Genomic DNA, 25478 nt, shown 5'->3' with positions numbered 1-25478 from the left:
AAGGTTGCATCTACAGCTTCAAAATCTTGGATCCAAAATATCTCAGCTCGAGTTAAGTTCTTCGCAAAAAGTAAAAGAATCTTCAAGTCTCCGCGGCTGAATCTGCTATAGCATGCATGTCTAGTTCAAGTTATTCTTCATCGGATCTACTGGGAGATTCTCTTCTTATCATTTGTATGAGGTCATGAACTACCTCCGACATTTGTGGCCTGAATTCTGGCTCAGGCTGCAAGGAAAAATATTAAAGATGGTTACAACAAAATGCGGAGGCAAATCCTACACAACGGCTAAATCTTAGTCATGCTTGGGAGAGATATGAGACAGGCTTCACAAAACAGCCACATGAAACTACTTCACTCAGTAGTCTGTACTAGTTGCTCTGCACACAATTGTGCGCGGAAGCAATCTATAAGACAGTGGGAATAGCTAATAGGATGTGGAAGGTGGAGTAATCACTAAGAAATCATATGATGCTTTAACCTCTTCTCTATCATTGCTAGAAGGGTAAGTATAGAAAATGATAATGGGAGGACACTCTGAACGAGCTTCACATTTGAGTTACGCCAAACACTTGGCTCCTCTTAACTTATCAGTACAGATTTCTGTTCATTGATACATAGAAAGTTCAATGGATGTGGCAGTTGCAATGAAATATTCAACCAATATAGTGTGCTTTATTCTTATTCTCCCCCTCATATAGCATTTTTGGTTGAACAAAAATAGCACATTACCTTAGAGAAACCCCCCACCCAACCAAATAAACAAAAAGAAAGGAAAACAATGAGCAAAAGATGGAAAGCAAATGTATTATAAATGTTGCTTTTACAAGCTTTGTTGACTTTGTATCTTGGATCTAACAAAATCGAATTGCAACTCAACCCCGAAAAGCTGTTATTTTGGTTATATATTGTGAGGCCTTGGGCCAGTTGATTGGGGAAACACTTCGGGTATTTAAAAAGTTTATAAATTGGGGACCTCATGTACTGTTTTTGTATCTTTATAGTGAAAAACTCTCTCTGCTGCCGCCCCGATGAAATAGGCTTGGCCAAACCTTGCTAAAATCCTTGTTTTATATTCTTTATTTATTTTGTGTGCGATTGTGTGCTAGTTCACCACAGGTACTCTGCCACAAGCTTTAATTTGGTGAATAGGGTATTATCGGTAAATTGTTGGTAGATCCAGACTTTCCTAGTGTTGTTTGCTTCGACTACAACATATAAACACTCTTCATTGGGCCATGAAAAGGCATTCAGACACCTGAGCAAAAAATTGTTTCGGGAACATCAACATGGGATGTTTCCGCTCCTTGTAACTTTAACTATGCCTATAAACCTGATGCATTTCATATTAAGGATTCACAGATGTCCTTAAACTGGTAAATACTAGTGACTACAAAAAACAAAAGCCACTTTGTGTAGAGTTCATACATTTCCTTTTTTTTTTTTTTAATTTTAACTTCTGTGACAAAAAGATAACTTATTTGCCATGTTACGTATTTCCTCATTTGTACCCAAACTTTGATGAAGGAATGAAGAGAAAATGGGATTTGGATGAATTACTGGATCGTAATAAAAGAAAGGATTAAAAAACTCACCTGAACACAACGGGAGATTATGTCAGCAAAATGCGATAATGATTTAAGTGGGTACTTTCCTTTGAGAGAAGGATCAACCATCCTTGTCAAGGCATCAATATCATGTAGCTGAGGAATTGCCCATCGGACCAAGAATTGCTCTCCTCGACTTCGTGTTCTGAACATGCTATATAGGTAAATGATGGGAGAAAACACCACAACAAAAATTTACACAATCAGATGCAAATGGCTTTACCGGTCATACGACATTCTGCCTGTTAAGAGTTCCAGCATGACCACGCCAAAACTGTAAACATCACTTTGAGAAGTATAAATCCCTGACTCAAATTCTGGGGCACCGTAACCATAGGTTGTTAGCAGCTGTCCTGACAACTGAAAATCAAGTACAGCTTCACTTATTCAGTTAAGAATTCTTCGGCACAGTGCATAAGAAAAATAAAAAGGTAAGGTTTCAGCAAAGATTGATGATCCACATGCTCCTAGAATAGCAGATCTATTATCATATGAAGTACAGGTAAGAAAGCAGCCATATTCGTGATGTCTTTTTTAGTTCAATCTCGTGTTTTACCGTTTCTTATAAAACATGAGTTCAGTGCCAAAAAAGCATTTTGATAATCATTACACTGCTTTCTTAACAACTATAAATTAGCTAACATTTTCACTTCCATCATAATCCTGGAACTTGCTTTCTTTCAACTGGAAAAGCAAGCAGAAAATGACACCCCGCCCCAAGAGGTAAATGTTCCAACATGTTCCACACTTCTAATCCAGAATACTAGGATGGCAAGTTACCTGGCTCACGGCACCTGATGATATCAGTGAAGCTAAACCACAATCAGAGACATGCACAGCCAACTCTTCATCTATGAGAAGATTGACGGACTTGAAGTTCCTGTGGATAATAGGTGGCTCGCAGATCTCATGGAGATACCTTCATTGCACAAAAAACAAATAGTTAATACGTGAGATTTAAAAATTTGCTTTAACCTGCTTGTCATGCAAATCTAAGAATTAAAACACCTAGCAATTCTACTACTACTAATTCACGGGTGGGGTGACTATGAGGATATTTTAATACCACTATCTGGTTCAATTTCCATTGATTGAACTCATGCAGAGGAGGAAAGAACAGTACAGAGCGAAATACAGCACCAAGTGCAATGCTAACATATAGTTACAAAGACCATCTTGAACCACTGTTTGTATCATTTATGTCATGTAGTATGTACAAGGCATGAAAGTTCAGGATTACATTAGATTGTGTAGTTGAGTGCAATATGTATGGGCCAAAGCTGATGTTTTTGTTTTATGCCTAGACTAGGGCCTATTATCATTTGGGCCTTTATTTCTCTGAATGGATCCGTCTTCATCATTCTTGACTTTAGTGAGTTCAATAATTCCTTCAAGTTCTTTGCTATGTTCCACTGCTAAATTATGATTTACTGCTAAAAAAAAAAAAAGGGCAGCCCGGTGCACTAAAGCTACTGCTATGCGCGGTGTCCGGGGAAGGGCACCACCACAAGGGTGTATCGTACGCAGCCTTACCTTGCATTTCTGCTAGAGACTGTTTCCAAGGCTTGAACCCGTGACCTCCTGGTCACATGGCAGCAACTTTACCAGTTACTCCAAGGCTCCCCTTCTAAGTTATGATTTACCGCTGCTTACAGAAATTTCTTAACGGTCACTGCCAAAAACATCTTCATCATCAGATGTTTCCTTAGCTCACATGTCTTGTGCATTTGCATGTGGTTGCTAAGTATGTGTCTATGGATGTTTTACTTACTCCAAGGCTCTTGCAGCTCCAAGAGCCATCCGGATACGGGTATCCCATGAGAGTTGTTTCTTGAATTCATCATCAGAGTGCAGTGCATCTTGTAGTGTCCCGTTACTGCAATACTCATAAACTAGAAGTCTTTGACCATGCTCTAAACAATAGCCCATCAACTCGACAACGTTAGCATGACGAATTCCGTCAATAGTGTTTACTAGTTCAAGAAACTCATCATCCTTCTGTTGATTGGTAACTCTCCTGTCCAGCTTCTTGACAGCAAGTAACTGCATAAGCACTCAAAGGATTAATGTCAGATGTAAAACAATGTGTAATTAACCATACACTGCTATACAACATGCTAGCAGCACTTTAGATGAATAGCAGAGGAAGAACAGATTTAGAGGAGGAAGAAGAAGAAGAATGAGATGAGTAGATCAGAGACATTGTTAGAGAGTGAATAGATTTGTTGTATTCATTATCCTTCAATGTGTATAGTCATATACATTTATAGGCTAGGGATTAGGCTAACTAACTAACTAACTAGCCGTTAGCACTAGTGTAACTAACTGAAAACAGCTATAACAGAAAACCAACTAGTCTATTATTGCTTCTTCTAGATTCTTCTCCACTCTCTTCTTCATACTTCAACACAATGCAACCACCAAATGATTCAAATAATGTCAGCAATACGATGAGAGTTAAGATTGCATTCCAGAGAAATGCATGTACACTGAAAATAACTTGTGTAGACAATCAACACAGGCATTGTATATTCTGACTATAAGATAGTTTCTCATTAGAAAAAGATGCATCAGTATTTGGAATATCCCGCTATACAAATGACACAACATTTTGAACAGTTTCTCTTATTAGAAAAAGATGCATCAGAATGATAAGCTCATACAGCTAGAATGTTGATTTTCACTTTAAACATTTTAAACTAGAGTTCTATAAAAATAGGTCAATTATGTTGGCTACTTGGAAGAAAATGCCACTTAAAGATCATTTCAGAACCAAGGGAAGGAATAGGATAAGAACCTAAAGAATGTCCTAAAGAAAATTTACGTTGCAAGAAAATTCTGATGCAGCAATTGGATGTCATTTTGCTCCCTATCCATCTTTATGAAATACAGTTTACACTAATATATATGACTCTGGATTTCCTCCAACAAAAAGAAAACATTTTACATATAATTTGATCAGTCCGAAATCATTATTAAACAATTAAGCACGGAAATGCAAGAGCAAGACAAGTAACGCAACTAAGATTAAGAGGCTTCTTTAGTAATAGCAGAACACCAGTCAAAAGACCAAAAATAGCAAATTAGAAGTCGAAGAGTAAAGCTGATAATCTAGGTGCTAGAGAATCCAGCTGGGTAGGAAAACTCAGTTAGTAAATTCGAGTATCAAATTACATTATTTCATTCATAACTTTACCTTCCCATTTGGAAGCTCTGCTCTGTACACAGTTCCCAGCATTCCTGATCCTATCAGATTATCTTGCGAAAAGCTGTTGGTGTATTGCTGAAGAGATGCGATTGTGTAAGATTTCACAGAAGTTAGTGGAAGTGGCCGGGTTGGAAACTTCATTGCGGTATTGTCAGCAGGTGGAATTGGCTTCACAATAACTCTCTCTTGAGGAAGGGGTGGTGGTGGTGGTGGAGGCGGTGGTGGAGGGGGTGGAGGAGGGGGTCGTGGTGGAGCCATCAAATCAATATCAATTCTGCTTAGATTTATCTCACTAGCATCCTTCTTTGGCACTGCACTCATGTTCCGCACATTTACCTCCTGCTCATGCTGTGGCATGGGAGTGCGAGCCGGTCTTCTTGGTTGTTGCTCTTCCTTTGGCCTCACTAGAGGAGGAGCTGTTTAAAACATACGAAGTTCACTTATCATCAAAGAGGGGAATGTGAGATTAAGAGTCATAGCTTTTTAGTTATGAATTGTTGCAAAAAACAGATATCAAATTCACGAATCTTTTGGAGGGCGTTTATGAAGGTAATAGAGAATTTGACAGATTCAAATACTGAGGTATTTCACTAGGATAAGAGTAGACATAATTTGAAGGCATGTGGATAACCACTGTATATTTTGATGCATGCTTAGATATCAAGACTGCAGATTCACATAGAGCCTAAATTAAAGAGTAGCAGTTTTCCCTGTAAGAACTAAGGAAAAGTTCAGACTACGGAATACTAGCAACAATACACACGATAAATAGTTGAGAAGTTTAATAATTTGTTGTACCTTTCTCTACATCTTGTCCAGGTTGGAGCAATAAACCATTATCTCTACGATTCTCCCTGGAGCCCACATAAGGCGCTATTTCGTGCCGTCTGGACCAATTAGTCTCTCTCCTTTCCCTAAAGCATCTTGGCAGAAAGAGCAGGATTGCTATAACCAATATTAGAAATGACAAAACTGATACAATGGATATCCAGACTACCCTTTTAACAGACTTTTTGCTTCCTTGTGAACTAGGTTCTGCAGTTGCTGATGGTCCATCTGCCTTTTGTCCAGGTTTTCTTTCTGAAGTCGGTGGTGACTGTGCTGAAGTTGGAGGCTTAAAAAAGGGTTGTCCTGGTGGTGCTGGAGGGGGTCTTGCAAAAGAAGTGGGTGGAGACAAAGGAGAGACACTACTGTTGGGTGGAGACAAAGGAGCGACACTGTTGAAAGGATTTCCGCTGTTTCTGCATGACGAGCAAAATGGCAAGTAAAGAAAGCATTAGCCATCACTGCTCATAATTAAAGTCAATCAAGAGTCAAAACATATTTAAGACACTTGAACAAAAGGATGAAACAACTTATACACCTTCTTTGCATGGATCAATATGTATCCTTAGTTCCTTACCACTACTGTTCAATAAATCAGATTTCCAGATAAACAATTTGTAAAGAGCAATAGGATATGAAATTCAAGTGTGTTTTAGGCCGCAATCGTATGAACCTAAATATGACCAAAATGCAGTCAATAATCGAACTGTTAAAAATCTGAGCAGCATAGTCTTATAGGATTATTCGTTATCAGGTGCAGGTGCAGGTGCTTATGATGTCAAATTTTGGCTACTTTACCTCATGCAATTTGAAATTATTCTTATGTTTAGGTCTCAAGCAGGAGTTTATAATCCAAGTCAACGTCATAAACCTTTAAGCATAATCTGGTATTGCAACGTAGATATACTATTTAAGATGTCACATCTCTGATAAATTTTTAATTCTGCTGTGCATTTGCTTAGCGGAATTTAAGTTAGAAGCATATAACATGTAGTATTTTCTGTCAATGTTCAAAATTATTGCAGTTCGCCAGCAAATTAAATCCAAAAGCTAATCATGGAAAAAAGAAAAGTTCATGAACTGGGATACATGTGCTTAGTATGGTCTGATGTGGATCGGAAAAATGAAGCTGAGTATAGATGGTACATGTGCTTCGGCTTTAGAAGTGTTGAGTATAATTGTTGTTTATGTTAAGATTGTAGCCAGTCAGCACTTATCTGACTTATTATCCATGAATAACAAAGCTGATCGAAGTTGTCACTCAGATTTGAGAAAGAGGGTATTAAGTATTAGCAAAAAGTAAAGAGCAGTTTGACATGTAGGAATTGAACTTCAACAAGGAACCCGTCTCCATAATTTCTGAATATGTGCTAGAAGATTGTGTCGGACAAAGAAGCACAAGAATGTAAAAGGCGGCCAAGAACATATTGTAGCTTACAAGCTGGAAGATAAAAAGCAATATTATAAGCAGAAAGTGAAATGTAATTACTTGAAATTGGGAATAGAAAACAATTTCTGAGGTATGGGTCCATTAAAAAGGTTATTTTCCACATTCCTGGAGGTACACAAAAGACGAGATATTAGTACCATTTTACATCATTCTATGGACCTGGAATTAATATTCTGAGTTATTTATATAGTTAGGAAGAGTACAAATCTGCAAGGGGGAGATTTTGTAAAACATCTAGAGTTCCAGAAAGCTGGTTACTCTGCAAATGCCTGGAGATCAAGAAATTAGCTGTTTTTCTATCAGTCATAAATTACAAACCAGTTCAACAACATGTAGAATTACTCACAGAGTGGCCAGGGAGGATAAGTTTCCTACTGATGACGGCAAAGCTCCGGTTAAACTGTTACTTGATAAATCACTGTCAGAATATAAACAATCCACCAGTTATGGACAATTGAAATCTCTATGGCAATATTGAAATGCTTTCGTTTTGGTATCATACAGATTAACCAATGCCGTAAGGCCTTGAAAGGAATCAGGAATTTCTCCAGTCAGTTGGTTTCCATTGAGAGACCTGAAACAAAAAAGAAGTACAGCTGATTGGAACCATGATTATGATAATGGGAAATCTCCATTCTAAAATATAAGCTGTAACTCACATTGCTGACAGTTGACTTAGGGAAGATAAAGAACTCGGGATACTTCCGGTTAAATCATTATCTGAAAGAAAACTGCCAAAAGGTAAAGACTATCAAATGGTTTGCTCAAGAAATAAAGCTATAATAGTTCAAATTCATTTTCTGTTTCTCCTTCCAGGGAACTGATAATACATACATATTCTGCAATGAAACTGGCAGATTGGACGGGATGGTTCCGCCAATGTGATTGTTACTTAAATCTCTGCCACAAGTCATTTCCACAATTATTATTCACATGCCACACAATAAAATACACCTCTAGAAAAGGAAACATTCACATAATATGAAGCACATGCACATAAAACACAACCAAATAAATGTCAAAGGAGAATATCTGTGGGTTGAACCTACATCGTTTTCAGAGAAGAAAATGACGCCAATTTATCTCCTAGTTCACCTGCCAAGTTAGCAGCATTTAATTGACTGCAAAGAAGATGATTAGAAGGATTAACATTACAACTTCCAGATATCCATGAAATCTTGCAGCATATGAAAGGTAGTTACATGGATAATATATTCGTCTCATTGCATACAACCCCTTGCCATTGTCCATCACAGGGGTCTGGGCTGACACCCCAGCCAGGAAGGGAAGGCGATCCAAGAGAAGCATGTAATGCATTAATTGCAGCAACTAGACCAGCAGAAAGGAAAATGCAAGAGTTAGAAATTTCAAACTACTGTATATAAGAATATTGATGATATTGATTCATGAATGGATTAGATGTTCATATTCCAATCAATTAAAGCATGCTAACTCAAACTAAGAGAATATATTGATGATATTGATTCATGAATGGATTAGATGTTCATATTCCAATCAATTAAAGCATGCTAACTCAAACTAAGAGAAGTTTATACGAAGTAAGATGGCAATTTAGTTGATATTTAGGATAATAAGAAGATATGCTGAATCCACATATGACTTGAGAGGACTATAGCCCCCTAAACTTAACTAGTAGCCTAGGAGTCAGTACTTCATTTCCTCTTCTTCCCCCTTCAATTTTCTCAGACTGCCTGTTTTTTCCTTTTTTTCTGAAAGAATGACAGCTTGTCCCATTGTCATAGAATTGGTAACTGAGGCATGCAAGCTTTTTGAGAACAACATACCCAGAGTAATCCCACGAGTGGGGTCTCGAGAGCGTAGAGTGTATGCAAGCCTTAACCCTACCGTGGAAAGTAGAGAGGTCGTTTCTGATAAACCCTCAGCTCAAGGAAAAACATATCAAACCAGATCGAAAAACAAAAATTACAGAAGTGAAGAAATCATGGCAAACAAAATAGAAAGCACAACAAAGCACTTTGAAAAAAAAAAAAAAGAATAGTAACTGCAATAAAACAGTGCTATAATCGAATTCCAAAGTACAAGAGACTGTAAATAATAACGAAACTGAAAGACAAGAAACTACGGGAGAAATAATACGACTACCGGTATGGATAGATAACCACTACCTGCTAACCTCCTACCCTAATATATTTCCTCCACAACCTCCTATCTAAAGTCATTTAACCGACCAATTTTGACAAGTCCAGCACCTCCCCTGACTTATGAACATTTAGCCAATAAAGTTCAAGTTAACAACATATTAACTTAGCTCATTAACTAGTCCAGCATTGCCCAAAACATGAAATCAGCATTTCTCTCCTTCTACACAAAACAACTCCAAATTTAGTACTAATATTTGTTCCTTACCATCTCCTGAGTCAGTTCCATCAGAAAGTTGAACAGGAAAAGTTAACAAAAACCCCACCAAGATCTTCAAATTCAAGCAACATAATACAGATCTCTTCCAACCCATTGATCCAAAACTTCACCCTTTTTCTTCAATCTACTCTTTCTTTGTAAACACACTCTGCATAGCCAATACATAAACACTTCCAATCTGCAATAACCAAAAAAAAAAAAAAAAGAAGCCAATCAATGACACACAACTTATAACAAAATGGGTATTCCAAAAGAAGGAAGTACAATACAAATCTTGAAGAAAAAAAAAATAACTCTGGATAGTTGAAGAAGAAAAGTAGAGAAAAAAAAAAAGTACACAATAACAAGAAGGAGAAAACCCACCAAATATTAAGTGAGTTATGAAGAAATGATGAGAAAAACATCATTATTTCATATAATTGAGCTGAAAAAAGGAAAGAGCAAAAACTAAAAATGCAAGAAAATTATTTAACAGAGCCCAAATGATAATAATAATAATAACAATAATAATAGCTGTAAATCTGGAGGGAGAGAGAGTCTTTACCTTTTGGAAATAGCTGGAGAAAATGAAAAAAGCTTAATGTGGAAAGTTGCAGAAATTAACACTCTGAAGGAGACTTCTTGGTCTTTCTTTCTTTTTTTTTCTCCACCCTCTTTCTAAATAATATAAAAATGTGTATTAAAACTCCCAGCTATATACAGAATTTAAAGAGTTGAATTCTATTATATGTAGCTTAATTTTGTATTTTTATTAGTATTATTTTCACAATTTTAATATAATATATATATATATATAATATAATTTATATATTTTAAGTTTGAAATTACAAAAATTGTGACAGACAAACAAATTAAAACGGAAATTGCTGCAATTTGTGTGACATGAAGGAGTGGAATTCTCATGCATACATATCTTGCTTCGAGTCCACTTCGTGGAAGTGAACTTCCAATCCCATTCGCGGACGCAGCGCGTGTATCAGTTCATTTGTTACAGCTTACACGTGGAGTGGAATCATTTGTCATTATGTGATTAACGGTCGATTAAGTTGGTGCGTGGTTTTCCTTAAGCTGAACAGCGCGTGAGAATAATGGGCTTGTTTTTTTCTTGTGTTTTTCAAATTAAGTGTTAGCTAAAAATTGTAGTACTAATAATTTTTACGGTGAATTATGAGTAGTTAAATGTAGCCGCCAATTTTGGAAAGTGGACACACAAAACAAAATGGAAATTGCAATAGGCTCATAGCCCATATTATTTTCTGTGCTTGCAGCTTTCATTATTCTTGTCCATTCAGAAAATTAATTTTTTCGTTGTTATATTAGACCAAAGCATATAGGATCCAAACTTCCATGGTTTTATTCTCAAACTATGATCAAGAGTATATTTAATTTATCTAAATTTTTCCATTTATTAAATTAATAAGAATACAATGATTCTCTAATTAGTTAAAGGCATATAAGTAAGGAGCGGAGAGTAGATATTCCGGTGAGGAAGTATGAAGAATTGATAGCGATGATAAAAGAGGTAGGAATAAATTAAAGAAGAATTAAAAAAAAATAATTAGACGAATAATAGCATATCTTCGTATCAGTAAAAATAGATCCTAAACAGGAGAGAACATAAAGATAAAAAACTAGGATATATAGAAGGTTAGTAGATAGCTGAATGATTTTTTAAAAAAAAAGTTTAGTGATAATACTTAGTATCTTATTTGTCCCTTCTTCTTTTTATGAGTACTATTATTATTATTCTATCATTACCTTATTCTTCAGTTTTAGTATGATTAATTTTTTTACTTTGATATTTTATTTTTTTCTATTTTCGATATTTTTCTTTCTTCGTTGTGCATGCCCCACCATTTTGAATCATGTAGAATATATGAGAAGAGCAGAGTAAAATTGTTATTGTTGTACAAATAATTTTATAATAATATAAATATGAAGTTGTAAACTTTGTTTGGTAGCTGCAAGTGGTCTTAATTTGTTATGTGTTCATCATGTACTATGTTGAGTATTATAGTTAAAATATAAGTAGGCAAATGTTGAATGTTGAAAAGGCATGTCGGTAGAACGTTAAAAAAACATCACATGCCTGCCAGTGCCTGCCACCATTGTTTAGCCAACTCTATTTTGACATTTTACAATATTGTAATGAGTGCTCCTAAAGAAAAAGAAAAAAGTAGAATTATTTATTTGTAGGATTAAGATATACCATAAATAGAGTTATTATCTTATTAACTAAAGAAGGTGTTCAATTTTTCCATCCTTCTAATTATTAGTGGCTATAAAATAAGATAAAACAATATATATCATCTAATTATGATTGAGTGATAAATTTGTATTGTAAAAATTATATTTTATATTTATTTATTTGATAAAAACAGCCTATACATATAAAATTTTATTTTATGAACATGAATTATTATTATTATTATTATTATTATTATTATATTTATTAACTCTTTTGTGGAATCTATTTCTCTTACTTTTTTTGTTTTTTTTGTCAAAGAACCTTTTGAATTGCATTTCCTAATTTTAGGCCCCCACTTCACTTTATATTAACTTTTAGACCCAAGAACAATCCTTTATTCCATCCTTAAAAAAAAAGCAATTAAGTACAAGAAAATGATCACTTGGTGGGCTCTTTAGCTAATTCATTTCTCGCAGTCGCAGGTACTAGAGCTGTGAATTAGTAAGTCATAATTAAAATTTAATAAATTTAATAATTACTTTGCGATTTTTATTAGTGTCAGTTAACTTAAAAATATTGATTTACACATTGTTAAACTACTTTAAAAATATATGTTATTTTCCACTAGTATAGATTATATATCAAATAATTGTATCCTTCAAATAGGTCAATTTTTCTCATGTTGGAATTTATCCCACTTTAATTTGTTAGGAGTAACAATTATGTCATTCACATATGCTTTAATTTTCCAGGGAGAAGAAAGCTCAAAAGAGCAAAAACTTTTCATCTTTTCAAAGGGGAAAACACAATATATGAGAAATAAGCCAGATAATTTTTAATTTTTTTTCAAGGTGGAGTCCATCTTAGTAAAGAAATAAGTTTTAAAAAGATATATCAAACCTGTAGGTTCGTCAAAGGAATAGGGGCATAATTAGACCAGATTGCTAATAGCTACGACATTTTTATTCCCATTTTTTATAATTTAGAGGCATTTTTTATATCAAAAATTAAACGGAGGACATTTTTGTTCTATTTCTTTTTTTTTTTTTTTTTTTGTTACTTATCATATAGTAGTTGATACAATTTCAAACAAAGTAAAGAATAATTCTCTTCAATAGTGTCCAAAGACTCCAAACACACAAATAAATATACAGTATAATGCTGTATAGTCTTCTCAAACTTATTCGTTTATAAGTTCTTTTAATTAATTTTAGTATAATCTAAAAATGATAAGGTTTGTTATCATAACGTGAAGACTCTGCATTACTTGTGTAACTTTAATTTTCTGACTGCAACTACGTATTCTAATTGAATAGATAATTAGAAAGACTAAATAAACTAATTAAAGTTGAAATGATAAGTCTTTTCTAAAAGAAGAAATGATGAGTAAGCATTGAAATTTTCGTACTAAACTATAGCACCAACAATTTAAAACAAAATCTGCCACTTTGGTGCGGTAGCCTAGTTGGTTGAGCAAGAAATCTCTTAATCACCTGTATTTGTTTCTCGATCGAATTCATCGTTTGGAACTTATCTAATACGATTTACATCTCGATTTACATCTCTTATGTTACTTGTTAGATATTATACTGAAGCAAAGTTTATTCAAAACACCCAGAGAATAGCCGCCGCGATTTTTCTTTGTTAAATAAGAGGATGAACTTGTTATAGTCTTTCTATGTAATTTCTTTTTTCAATCTAATTAAACTTTGTTTTTTGATGAAAAGGAATATAATTAATGATAGTAAGTCAATTGGAAGTTAGTTAAGAATGTCTATGTATCAAAACATAATTAAATTAATTAACGGACTTCCCACCCCCTTCCTTTTCTCCTTTCATTAGTGGAAAGCTAGTAAAGGGATTTTTTTTTTTTTTCTGCTTGAACTATGAAAAATATATTAAGTTAAAAAAGAATCTTAGCCTTTAAGGGGTCCGTATATTGAAAAATTAATACATGTATTAATTTAATGTGTATTACTAACACCTTGTTTGGTATAATTTTGCACCCTATGTATAAGTAATGCTTGCATTAGTTATACACTTTATTGTAGATTGAGGTCTGTATTACTAATACCTTAAAATCCATGATATTAACAATGCAATGGATTCAATACATACATTAACACGATTAAAGATACTATCATCCCTCAAAAAAAATTTCACATCCTTTCCAACATATATATGAAGGATATTTTTGTAAAAAAAAAATAAAAATTTTAGAAATTATTTAATTCATGTTTATTTTAATACATCAAACCAAACACTGCATAAGAAAAATACAAGTATAGCTAATACAAGCATTACTAACATACCATATTTTTCATTATTCTTATACACTCTACCAAACGACCCGTAAGTTAGTCAACATGATTCATATTCTAAAGAAAATGAAAAGGTTAAAGGAGGAAAAAGGAAAAAAGAGAGAGAGAAAAGGATGTGTTTGACAATGAGAGGAGAAAATATTTTTTCAAACATATGTTTTTTATACAATTGATAATCTATCAGAAATAGACTATAGAAGAAAGGAATAAGATTATTTATGCCACCAAACAGTTTACAAATTGCATGAATAAGATTATCTACGTCACCGAACAATCTATGGAAGGCAGGAATAAGATTATCAACACCTTCTCCACAATCGACTTGCGAAATTATAATTGTATCTTAAAAAAAATACTATCTCAAATAATTATTTATATATAATTTAAATAAACATTATTGGGGGAATTGTGTGTGGGTGGGGGTGGGGGCATTGAATTGAACTTGTTTTTTCTTTTTCTATTAAGAAAATATTTTCCTATTTTCTAAAAGTTATTGTTTAAATATTTTTCCTTAGTTCACTGGGTATGACAAAATGAGAACAAATATCAAGAAAATAGATGCACTTTTTTTCGAGGCATATTTATTCTACCTATTCTAATTAAGCTTGTTGTATATATTTTGTAATAATGAAAGAAAAAACGACTTTTAAAAGAGTTATTATTAAAAAAGTCAGTTTAGTGCACTAAAGCTTTCCCTATCACAGCGGTCGAGAAAGAATTCGACCACATTTCTACCGAAGGCTATTTTCATAGCGTAATTCTGTGACCTCCTAATCATCTAACAATAATTTTATCAGTTACTCTCATGCTCTTTCATAGAGTTATTCAACTTTAATTTTGGCTCCACTTTTTAACGGGTAGATAAAAAATTATTTTTGTGTAAATAGATAAAATGGCAATATACTGTGCTCTCATTAATGTTGTTTTCGGGTACACAAAATCTGTATTTCGGCACAACAACTTCAACACAAGTTCAATTATAAAACATGAACAGCTATGAAGTTATGTAACACCCTCAACACAATATCAAAAAGACATTTCAAAGAAGTGTGTTTTTCAAAAAATTAGATGAAACAGAAAAAGGTCAAGTCCCCCGACTTCACGGAGTGTGCTTAAGGAAATAATTTCCCTCAAGTACCGGAGGTTACGAAATTTTTCTCCCAGGATAAAATGACCTAACAATCCGATTGTAGTGGTATCTCAAATGATCGGATTCTCTTCTAACTCACTCAAAGATTAGATGATCACACGGAGTATTTAAAAAAAAAACGAGAAGTGCTTTATTGCAGAAAAATTCCGTACCTAAACCTATGGATAAATGCAAGTTTATATAGTCATTAGGTGCCTCTTCTAAAAAGAGGCATGGTTCATTCGGAAAGATGTATCTTCTGGAATAGTCATGTCTGTTCATTGAAACAGTCATGTTTGTTCATCGAATCAATGTGTATTTTTATTGGACAGTCACAACCATCCAAAAAGACTCCTCTTTTCTCAAATCAGTGTGTCATTTCGTTGAAGAGTTGCATCTTTTTTGAAGCAGCAACATTTCACATTTCTGTACTGCATGCATGTATATTAATGGGGAGCAAAATTGTTGCATTTTTTCCCTTTGGATCAGACTGGAAATCCCTACGTTCGAAATAAATTTTGTCCAAAAAGATAGATCTCATCGATCAATCATTATCCAAATCCGAAGCTGGAGCCTGAGCAGAGCCGAGCGACGACGACGGCGGTGCAAGATTTTGCTCCACTTTTTATTTTTTTAGTGTTATCTCAAATGGAGGTACACTTTTCATTTTTTAGTGTTATCTCAATTCTTTTCCTCCACTTGGTTCCCTCCATTTTTACTTCACACTTTGATCTTGAACTCAATAATTTCCCACATGAATGAGAAATGGCTATTTTTTCGTAAAACTTTATGGACAAGTATGTGATCATCAAGAAAAGACTGATTTCATCTGGATAAGTAGGTTTTCCTTTGAAATTTCCGTAGTGAACATGCATCGGATGCATTCGGTTAATCGGTAGATTTATATCTTTGAACCGTCGAGCTTTAATGTACACCTAGACAACACATGTCACACAATCAGCCTTTTACCGTTAATGGTTCTCACAGTTTTATTCCTTTCAGCCATGAACACGTCCCGGTCTCATGAGAGTTTAGAGAATAAGCCTTTACTAATATTCTCTTTGAAGCGGCTTCCACTTCGCCCTCGCATAGGTGATTTCTAAACGTTCAATCCTATAGATTAAACTATTTGATCAAATCTGCCAAATTTAGAGAATCATTAAAACACTTCACTCTATAAGTCTTATTCTTATTTACTTAACATTGTCTACATCATAAGAATGGGTTGGGTATTTGACTGTAAGACCCCACAAAGTTTCCTCATAGTCTAAGTCATTAGAGTCTGTCAAGTGAAGCCTAATTTCGCTCTTAAAGGACTAAGAAATGGCTTCCAAAGTGAGTAGTGTTTAAATCATATAGAATTTTTCTAATTTTGACTTTTTATCGTGTGGGAAATTGAATTATCTTTCCAATGGTACCCATTTCGTCAAAATACGACACCGAATGAAAAAGTTATGGCCAAATTATAAAAAGCAGTCTGAACCGCCTAGGTGCGACGGAAAGGTCCAACGGACCATCAAGCTAGCGATGGTCCGTCGCCCAAACCTTCGCAGCGGAGGCAGTGAGTCCACCTTCTGGCCAGGTGCAACGGAATGGCCGACGGACCATCGAGCTAGCGATGAACCATCGCCCAAGCCATCGCCACCAAGACAGTAAGTCCCATTCTGGCCCAGGTGCGACGGTCAGGCCGATGGACCATCGAGCCAGCGATGAACCGTCGCATGAGCCATCGTAGATCCCGTTCAGTAATTTTAAGTCATTTTCAAAAAGGACTTTTTGGTTATATTCCATCCTTTCCAACATCTATATACATTTGGCTAAGGCAAAAACGCTATATTCTCCTGAAGCATAAAAAAATCTAGGGTTTCTTGCAAAAATTACTCCCAAGAACAAGGTCTAAATCTTCCTCCAAGAAATTCAAATACTCACTATAGATTTTACAAATTGATTTAGGATTCAAGACTCCTAAGTCAAAAACTTCAAGAACCCTCATTCAAGAGTGCGAAAAAGAGTCTCAAGCAAGCTTGTTCATCTACATTCAAAATCTAAGGTATGTGGGGTTTAAACAAGGGTAACTCTTTCACCCTTATGCCCAAAGGCTTATTTTAAATACAAATTTCTACAAATTATGAGATTTTCTATGAAATTGAAGTTAGGGTTTATACCCATTATTATTGTTTGCAAGATCTTGAGATTTCCCATGGATTAAAGGTCGAATTACATGATTTTTGTTTATATTTTCATGCCTATTTCCAAATTTTACAGATTTTAAGATTTATTATGAATGTTTTGTTATCAAGCATGAATTTTGAGATGTTGAAATCTTGAGATTCATATTACAAGTTATTTTTTTCAATATCTTGATTGGGATGAATGTAAGCTTTTTAAGATGATGGTTGAGCATGAAGTTTAAATATGATTTTGATGTATTAAAGCTTTATATTTTGAGTCATAAGTACAAGTGATGAGTTTATAAGGAGATTATGATCTCAAAGTCTTGTTGACAAGTTTTGATAAGTATTTTCAAAAGCTAAGATAGGAATCCACACTACTTATGATTTAAAGCAAGAGAAATATGTTTTGGTCTTCATTTTAGACCCTTGAGTTATTTTGAGGTGGATTTCCTAAGAGTTCTGAACTAAGTATGTGAATAGTATTTAGCACCGAGTTGGGTATGATTCCAAGGTCTCATACCCCAGAAATATATGCCACCGTAGGTTTGAGATTTATGGGCCCAAGGCCGAGATAATGATCACTAAAGATGAGGTTCTACTCTGATGGCAAGGATAGAACAGCTCTCCTCAACGTGGTGAAGACGTTGGACTCCATGTAGCTCACATGGTTTATGTCGGTTAGAAGAAACTCCCGAGTTTTAAGTGTCCCGAGTCTAAAAGAGTTCCAGAGTTCTCAAGGGTTAGACGTTTCTAAAAGTTCTAAGTCTTTAAGTTTTAAAGAAGTTTTACCCTCCACAAGATAAAAGCATGAGTTTGAAAGTATTGTTTAAAGCTTCTTTTAGCCTTCAAGTACTGAGAATAAGAGGAGAGTACAGATTTTTAAAGTTATGTATAATGACCTATGAGATTTGTGTTACATGTTTCACTATTCATAATTTAAGAGTTTTATATTCTAGAGTTATTCGAGCTATGTGGGTCATTCCTATTTGCATGCATGATTTTATTAAAGAGTATTGATATTGTTTTATGTAAATGCATACAACCCCATATACTCAGTACATCCTCAAAGTACTGATCCACATATACGTCTGTGTGCTACATTGTCTCATAATGTAGGTACAAGTTGTAGAGCATATACCATATTCAGTCAGTTCGCAGCTTTCAATCAGCAAGAGATGAGTCCTTTTGATTCAAGGGCTCGAGTCAGTTATACAGTTTGAGAAGTATTATATTTTCTTTATTCAGTCGTATTGAGTTGGTAAAGTTGAGAGTTATGACCCGGCTGCCCATAGTCAGTACTAGTAGAGGCTTTATAGACAGTCAGTAGTGTCGATGTATTTTATTTAAGTTTTGTTCGTAAAGGCAGAGTAATCTTATAAACTCAGATTTGGTATTGATCAAGTTCAGAGGAGTTTTATTGTTTTCGCTGATTTTGTTCAAATTTATGTATTTTATTCAGTTGCTTGTAAGTATGCCAGTAGCAGGGTTAGCTTGGGATCACTTGTGACCCTAAGCACCATGTAACGTCTGAAGACCCATTTTTGGGGCATTACATTGACAATATTGAACCTGTCAGACACAACTTTATTTGATCTCCTTGAACCTAACTCTTGGGATCTCCAGTCTGCTAGGTAGAGTTACCGTCATGCTGACTTGCCCTAGGCTGTAAACCTATTCCCTTAGATGTCCTCTCAACTCCTTCTCTGCATAGGCCTTTTGTAAGTAGATCCGACACATTATCCTTTGACTTCATATAGTCAAAAATGATAATTTCACTAGAGATAAGTTCTCTAATGGTATTATGTCTCCGTCTTATATGACGAGATTTACGTTGTACATCATGCTCCCTGACCTACCTATTGCCGCTTGGCTATCACAGTGTATACATACTGGTGCCACTGGTTTGGGCTAATAAGGAATATCTTCCAAATATTCTGGAGTCATTCTGCTTCTTCACCGGCTTTATCTAATGTGATAAATTCTGATTCCATCATGGAGCGAGCAATACATGTCTGTTTAGATGATTTCCAAGAGACCGTTCCTCCGCCGATAGTAAATACATATCTACTCGTGGATTTTACTTAGTTCGATCTGGTAATCCAATTTGCATCACTATATCTTTCAAATACCGTAGGATATTTATTATATTGCAAAACGTAGTCTTGAGTGTATTTAAGATACCCAAAAACTCTTTTCATTATCATCCAATGAGTTTTATTGGGATCACTCGTATACCGACTCAGCTTACTAATAACATATGCTATATCTGGTCGTGTACAATTCAGTATATACATTAAACATCCCAACACTCTTGCTTACTCCAACTGTGAGTCACTTTCACCTTCATTCTTTCGAAGTACAAAGCTCACGTCCAATGGACTCTTGGCAATACCAAATTTTAAATACTTGAATTTGTCAAGTACCTTTTCGATGTAATGAGACTGTGACAATGCCAATCCTTATGGAGTTCTATGGATTCTTATTCCTAAGCTTATATCTGCAACTCCAAGGTTTTTCATATCAAACTTGCTCTCGAGCATTCATTTTATAGCATTTATGTCAGAAATGTCTCTACTGATGATCAACATATCATCCACATACAAACAAACGATGACTTGGTGATTTAGAGTGTCTTTAATGTAAACACATTTATCACGTTTATTTATCTTGAACCCGTTTGCCAACATGGTTTGGTCAAACTTCGCGTGCCACTGTTTTGGTGCTTGTTTTAGTCCATAAAGTGACTTAACAAGTTTACACAACTTTTTTTTCCTAGAACCACAAAACCCTCAGGATGTTCCATGTAAATTTCTTCCTCTAATTCTCCATTTAGGAATGTTGTTTTCACATCTATTTGATGGATTTCAAGATCATATACCGCCGCCAAGGAAATTAACATCCGAATTAATGTTATCCTCGTTACAGTAGAGTATGTATCAAAGTAATCAAGGTCTTCCTTTTGTTTAAAGCCTTTTACTACAAGTTTTGCTTTGTATTTGTCAATAGTACCATCTGCTTTCATTTTACTTTTGAATATTCATTTAGAACCTAAAGGTTTATTTCCTAGAGGAAGATCAACTAGTTCCCACGTATGGTTGCTTAATATTGAATCAATCTCACTATTGACTGCCTCTTTCCAAAAGGATGAGTCTGATGACGACATCGCTTCTTTAAACATTTGATGCTCATTTCTAAGAGAAATGTTACAAAATCTGATCCAAACAAAGTTGACGTTCTTTGACGTGTACTACGTCTTGGATTCTCATCATTATGTATATCCTCACTTAGTTCATCTCGAGGTTGTTTAAACCCTCACTAGACAGTTCATGTCTAGTTTTATACGGATAACTATGTTTAAAGAATTCAGCATTATCTGATTCAATTATCATATTTCCATTAATATTCGGATGTTCGAATTTATGCATCAAAAACCGACATGCTTTACTACTTTTAGCATATCCTATGAACACGCAGTCTACCGTCTTAAGTCCTATCCTTACTCTTTTAGGCATAGGAACTTAGACCTTCGCTAGAAACCCCCATACTTTGAAATATTTCAAGTTAGGTTTCCTTCTTTTTCATTTTTCATATGAAATTTATTGTGTCTTACTATGTGGTACTCTATTAAGCATTCGGTTAGCCGTAAGGATAACTTTCCTCCACAAGTTTGCGATAACCCTGAACTTATTAGTAAGGCATTCATCATTTCCTTCAAGATTCGATTTTTTTTTCATAATTTCATTAGATTGAGGTGATGTGGGGCCATAGTTTGATGGACAATTCCATTATCTACACATATTTCCGCAAAAGGAGATTCATATTCTCCGCCCCTATCACTTCTTATTGTTTTGATCTTTTTCTTTAATTGATTTTCAACTTTTGTTTTACATTGCCTAAACGCATCTATTGCTTCATCCTTACTATTTAGCAAATAGACATAACAGTATCTAGTGCAATCGTCAATAAAAGTTATAAAATACTTTTTCCCACCACGAGATGATGTTGAGTTCATATCACAAATATCAGTGTGGATTAAGTTTAAGAGATTGAAATTCCTTTCAACGGACTTATACGGATGCTTAGCATACTTTGACTCCACACACGTTTGACATTAAACTTTTATTGATTTCAACATTCATTATATTCATTTTGAATAGGCCCTCTGTGAGGTAGCCTTTTCCTATGTACACTTCTCCTTTACAAAGTACAATTTTTTCGAAAATAAATACACATTTGAATCCATTTTTATCAAGAAATAATACAGAAATTAAGTTCTTCCGTAACTCCGGTACATACAGGACATTGTTCAAAGTCAACACTTTGCCTGATATTATTTTCAGGCAAATTTTTTCTGTTCCTTCAACTTTTGCAGTTACGAAGTTGGCCATATATATCTTTTCTTCACCTTGAGCTGGAGCAAAGGCAACAAATAAATCCTTATTATCACAAATGTGGCGGGTGGCACCGAAATTCATCCACTATTCTCGAGGATTTCCCACCAAGTTGTATTCAGTCAGCATGACACACAGATCGTCCATTTCTTTCATGGACTCAGCCATATTTGCTTGGTCCTTCTTTTTCCCTTTTTTTGGGGAACGACAGTCTGTTGACTTGTGACCAATCTTTCCACAGTTAAAGCATTTTCCTTTGAATTTCTTTTTGGGTTGATTGTTTTCCTGTCCAGCTTTTTTCCGCTTTTTGGAGTTGTTGTGGTCATCTTCTACAATATTTGCTTCACTTATTGTAGAATTTCCTTTCGACCTCCTTTGTTGTCTTCTTCAATGCGAAGTCTCATTATAAGATCTTCAACTGTCATCTCCTTTCGCTTGTGTTTCAAGTAGTTCTTGAAGTCTTTTCACAACGGTGGTAACTTCTCTATTATTGTCGCGACTTGAAATGCCTCGTTTGCGACCAAACCTATAATTAAGTTCATGTGAACATTAAAAATATTTTTAACATATTCAACCAAGGTATTCATCAAAATCATACCTTCCACGAGGAGATCGTGGATGATAACTTGCAGTTCCTGGACTTGAGATACAACAGACTTGTTGTCAATCATTTTAAACTCTAGGAATCTTGCAACAAAGAACTTTTTGGTTCCCACATCTCAGTCTTGTACTTTCTTTCCAGCACCCCCAAAACTCTTTTGTCGTTTTCATTCCACTATACACATTGTATAGTTTATATTGGAGGCCATTTAGAATGTAATTCCTGCATAGAAAATCTAAGTGTTTCCATGCCTCCATAACGACAAATTTCTCCTGGTCTGAAGTTCCTTCGGGCATCTCTGAAGCTTCTTCATATGTAAATCATTGAAGACATAAAGTTATAAGGTAGAAAAACATCTTTTGTTGCCACCTTTTGAAATCTACACCCATGAATTTTTTGGATTTCTCCGTTGATGCCATTGCTTGCGGAGCATTCGCACGACTCATTGTGGCAACATTAGTTGCTGCCACAATCATTGCAGCATCATTCACTTGAGTGTCAGTAGTTATGTTCCTGTCACAACAAGACAGTAAGTTTAGTATATCAAAATAGTATTAATAAAGTTGCAACAGCTTTAAACATTCCGTGTTTCTAGTTTAACGATGAAGTTTTTATGACTTTCAATCGTCAACTGAGTGATCTTTAACTTGTGATGAAGATTTTATTTCTTCAAATCACTAGTTAATTTCAAACGGGGTAGAAAACTTAAAGTTTTAATCTCCAGAAACCAAGCAATACAGATTACGAATTTATTTTCTTAATATTGTTGTTTTCGGGTACACAAAATCTATGTTTTAGCACAACAACTTCAACAAAAATTCAAGTATAAAACAAGAACACTTATGAAGCTATGTAACACCCTCAACACAAGATCAAAAAGACATTTTAAAGAAGTGTGTTTTTCAGAAAATTAGATGAAATAGAAAAAGGTCAAGTTCCCCGACTTCACGGAGTATCCTTAAAGAAATAATTTCCCTCAAGTACCCGAGGTTACAAAATTTTTCTCCCAGGATAAAATGGTCTAACAATCCAACTGTAGTGGTACCTCAAACGATCGAATTCTCTTCGAACTCACTCAAAAATTAAATGATCACACGGAGTATTTCGACAATCAATCAATTTTTTTTTACATGTATATACTTTTATATTAAGTTCTTAATTACTGTGATTTATAATATTTTTTATTTCATTTTCAAATAATATATATTATTTTATGTCTTGCTCTATCCCATCTCAACTTATGTGCACTAATATAATTTCGATAGTCAATCAAATTTTTTATATTGATATATTATTTTATGTCTTTTTACCTTTTTATGAAATATTATCAATTTTTCAATGTTTGGACGATTATAATAATTAATTAGGGGTAATATAGTAAAATCACGATGAAAGCAATGAAACACACATGTCTTAAGTGACTTGTAATAACTAATTAGAAGCGACATAACAAATTTACTATAAAAAAATATATGTATAATAATTAATTAATGGTGGTACAGTAAAATTACGATTGAAACAGTCATAAATGTCAATTTTACTTTTTGTCTAAATAAAATTATTAATTTTTTATTGTGTAAGTGACTTATGATATTTAATTATGGATACAATAATTAATTAGGAATGCTATAGTAAAATTACGATTGAAGCAGCTGAAGCAGATATGTCATAAATGTCTATTTTAATTAAATATTATTAATTTTATAATAAATAAATAACTTATATTAATTAATTAGGAGTGATATAATAAAACTACAGTTGAAGCAGCTGAAGCAGGCATGTCGACCTCCTGCCTGTTTCAGCTACTTAACTCGCTCTTATAGTATAAGAGAATATAAATTATATGTAAATATTCTTTGAATAATATTTTATGTATACTTATAAACAATTAAAGATAGAAAGTAAGAAAGTCACTTATTTTTAAAATAAAAATAATCTAGCAAGACTTTAGAAGAAAATCTAAGCGAGAAGCAATACTAAATTGGAGCCACACAGAATTAATTCCCTACGAACATATTGTTCGTCCTTTTTTCATTGTCGACACATTAGCACTTCTAAGTTCAAAACTTTTTATCATGCGTCTCGTACAATTGACAAGCTTTTTATCTAGCAAAAAAAATTGAACTCAAATTTTATACTTTTAAATCCAATTTTTTCTCCAAGTCCATACCTCAGTCTCCATTTAGAAAAGGTCTTTGTTTTTTCTTTTGGACATTTGGATAAGACCATCAACAGTAACAGAGATAAGAAACAATGGTTGTCAATTTTGTTTAGTTTTCCTCTTTCCCTATTTGGTTTTATCATTTTAAATAATAATCATCATGTTAATCTTTTCATGTCAATTATTCCAACTTTTAGTCCAATCGTAGTCAATTTGATTACGAAATCCACCAATCTCTACTACTATAAACGAACCTAAGTCCAATTAATACGTCCAAATATTTATATCCACATTATTCTCATTTATTTATTTTTGTCTTTCTTCTTTCATATAATATCAATAATAACAGATTGAAGCAAAAAATGTAGGTGTAAATAAAAAATAGAGGAAAGAGAGCGGAAGGAAATTTGAAGTGTTCATTTTAGATAGAAATTTTCTCCCTTATTTGTGTGGAAAGCAGGGGTGGGTATTCGGTATTCGATATTTTTATAATTCGGATTCGGTAATTCGATAATTGTAAGTAGACACCAAATACCATATCATTAAATTTCGGTTCGGTAATTCGGTAATCGGTAAATTAAATTTTGGTTCGGTACGAAATTCGGTATTACCATATTAAAGTTGGGCATGCTTGTAGTGATCCTATTTGGTGATAATAGTGGTGATCTCCAACCAATGTTTAGAGAAAAATTCAATTTTGTTTGATAGTTTTACGCCTTTGAATACACAGTTTTACACCGAAAAAAATTAATTTTGTTTGGTCTTATTACACGTTGATACGTGTGGCTCAATTAATGAAACACCTTAAAACCTATGTTATTGTAGTTTGATCCAGCTCCAAAAAGGGGAGAACTGGATGTAACACGAATAAAATTTACATCAAACTGGATGTAACATGAACTGGATATAACGAACTATAAAGTCATAATATTACTTCTTATAAATATGATGGAGAACAATATATGTTATGTTATCTGTCAGGTGCTGAGTTTTGCTTCCATATGCTGTTGACATGTCACAAGGA

The 25478-nt window shown here is 34.2% G+C and overlaps 1 protein-coding gene across 9 annotated transcripts; it reads right to left on the bottom strand.

Annotated features, from left to right (window-relative positions):
• LOC107878323 (protein STRUBBELIG-RECEPTOR FAMILY 3) lies at nucleotides 1–10187 on the bottom strand (the record flags this gene model as incomplete). Of its 9 annotated transcripts, none has more annotated exon segments than XM_016725260.2 (17): nucleotides 1–226; nucleotides 1595–1751; nucleotides 1830–1966; nucleotides 2387–2525; nucleotides 3378–3649; nucleotides 4803–5230; nucleotides 5613–6055; nucleotides 7129–7194; nucleotides 7293–7358; nucleotides 7436–7507; nucleotides 7592–7663; nucleotides 7749–7820; nucleotides 7924–7989; nucleotides 8139–8210; nucleotides 8292–8418; nucleotides 9478–9667; nucleotides 10034–10187. In XM_016725260.2, coding segments are annotated over 16 exon segments (2391 nt in total). In that variant the 5' UTR covers nucleotides 9584–9667; nucleotides 10034–10187.
• Nucleotides 10188–25478: the final 15291 nt, after the last annotated feature.

Source organism: Capsicum annuum, chromosome 7, assembly GCF_002878395.1.
Source record: "Capsicum annuum cultivar UCD-10X-F1 chromosome 7, UCD10Xv1.1, whole genome shotgun sequence".
NCBI classification, from domain to species: Eukaryota; Viridiplantae; Streptophyta; class Magnoliopsida; order Solanales; family Solanaceae; genus Capsicum; species Capsicum annuum.
This window is presented reverse-complemented; position numbering and strand designations above follow the sequence as displayed.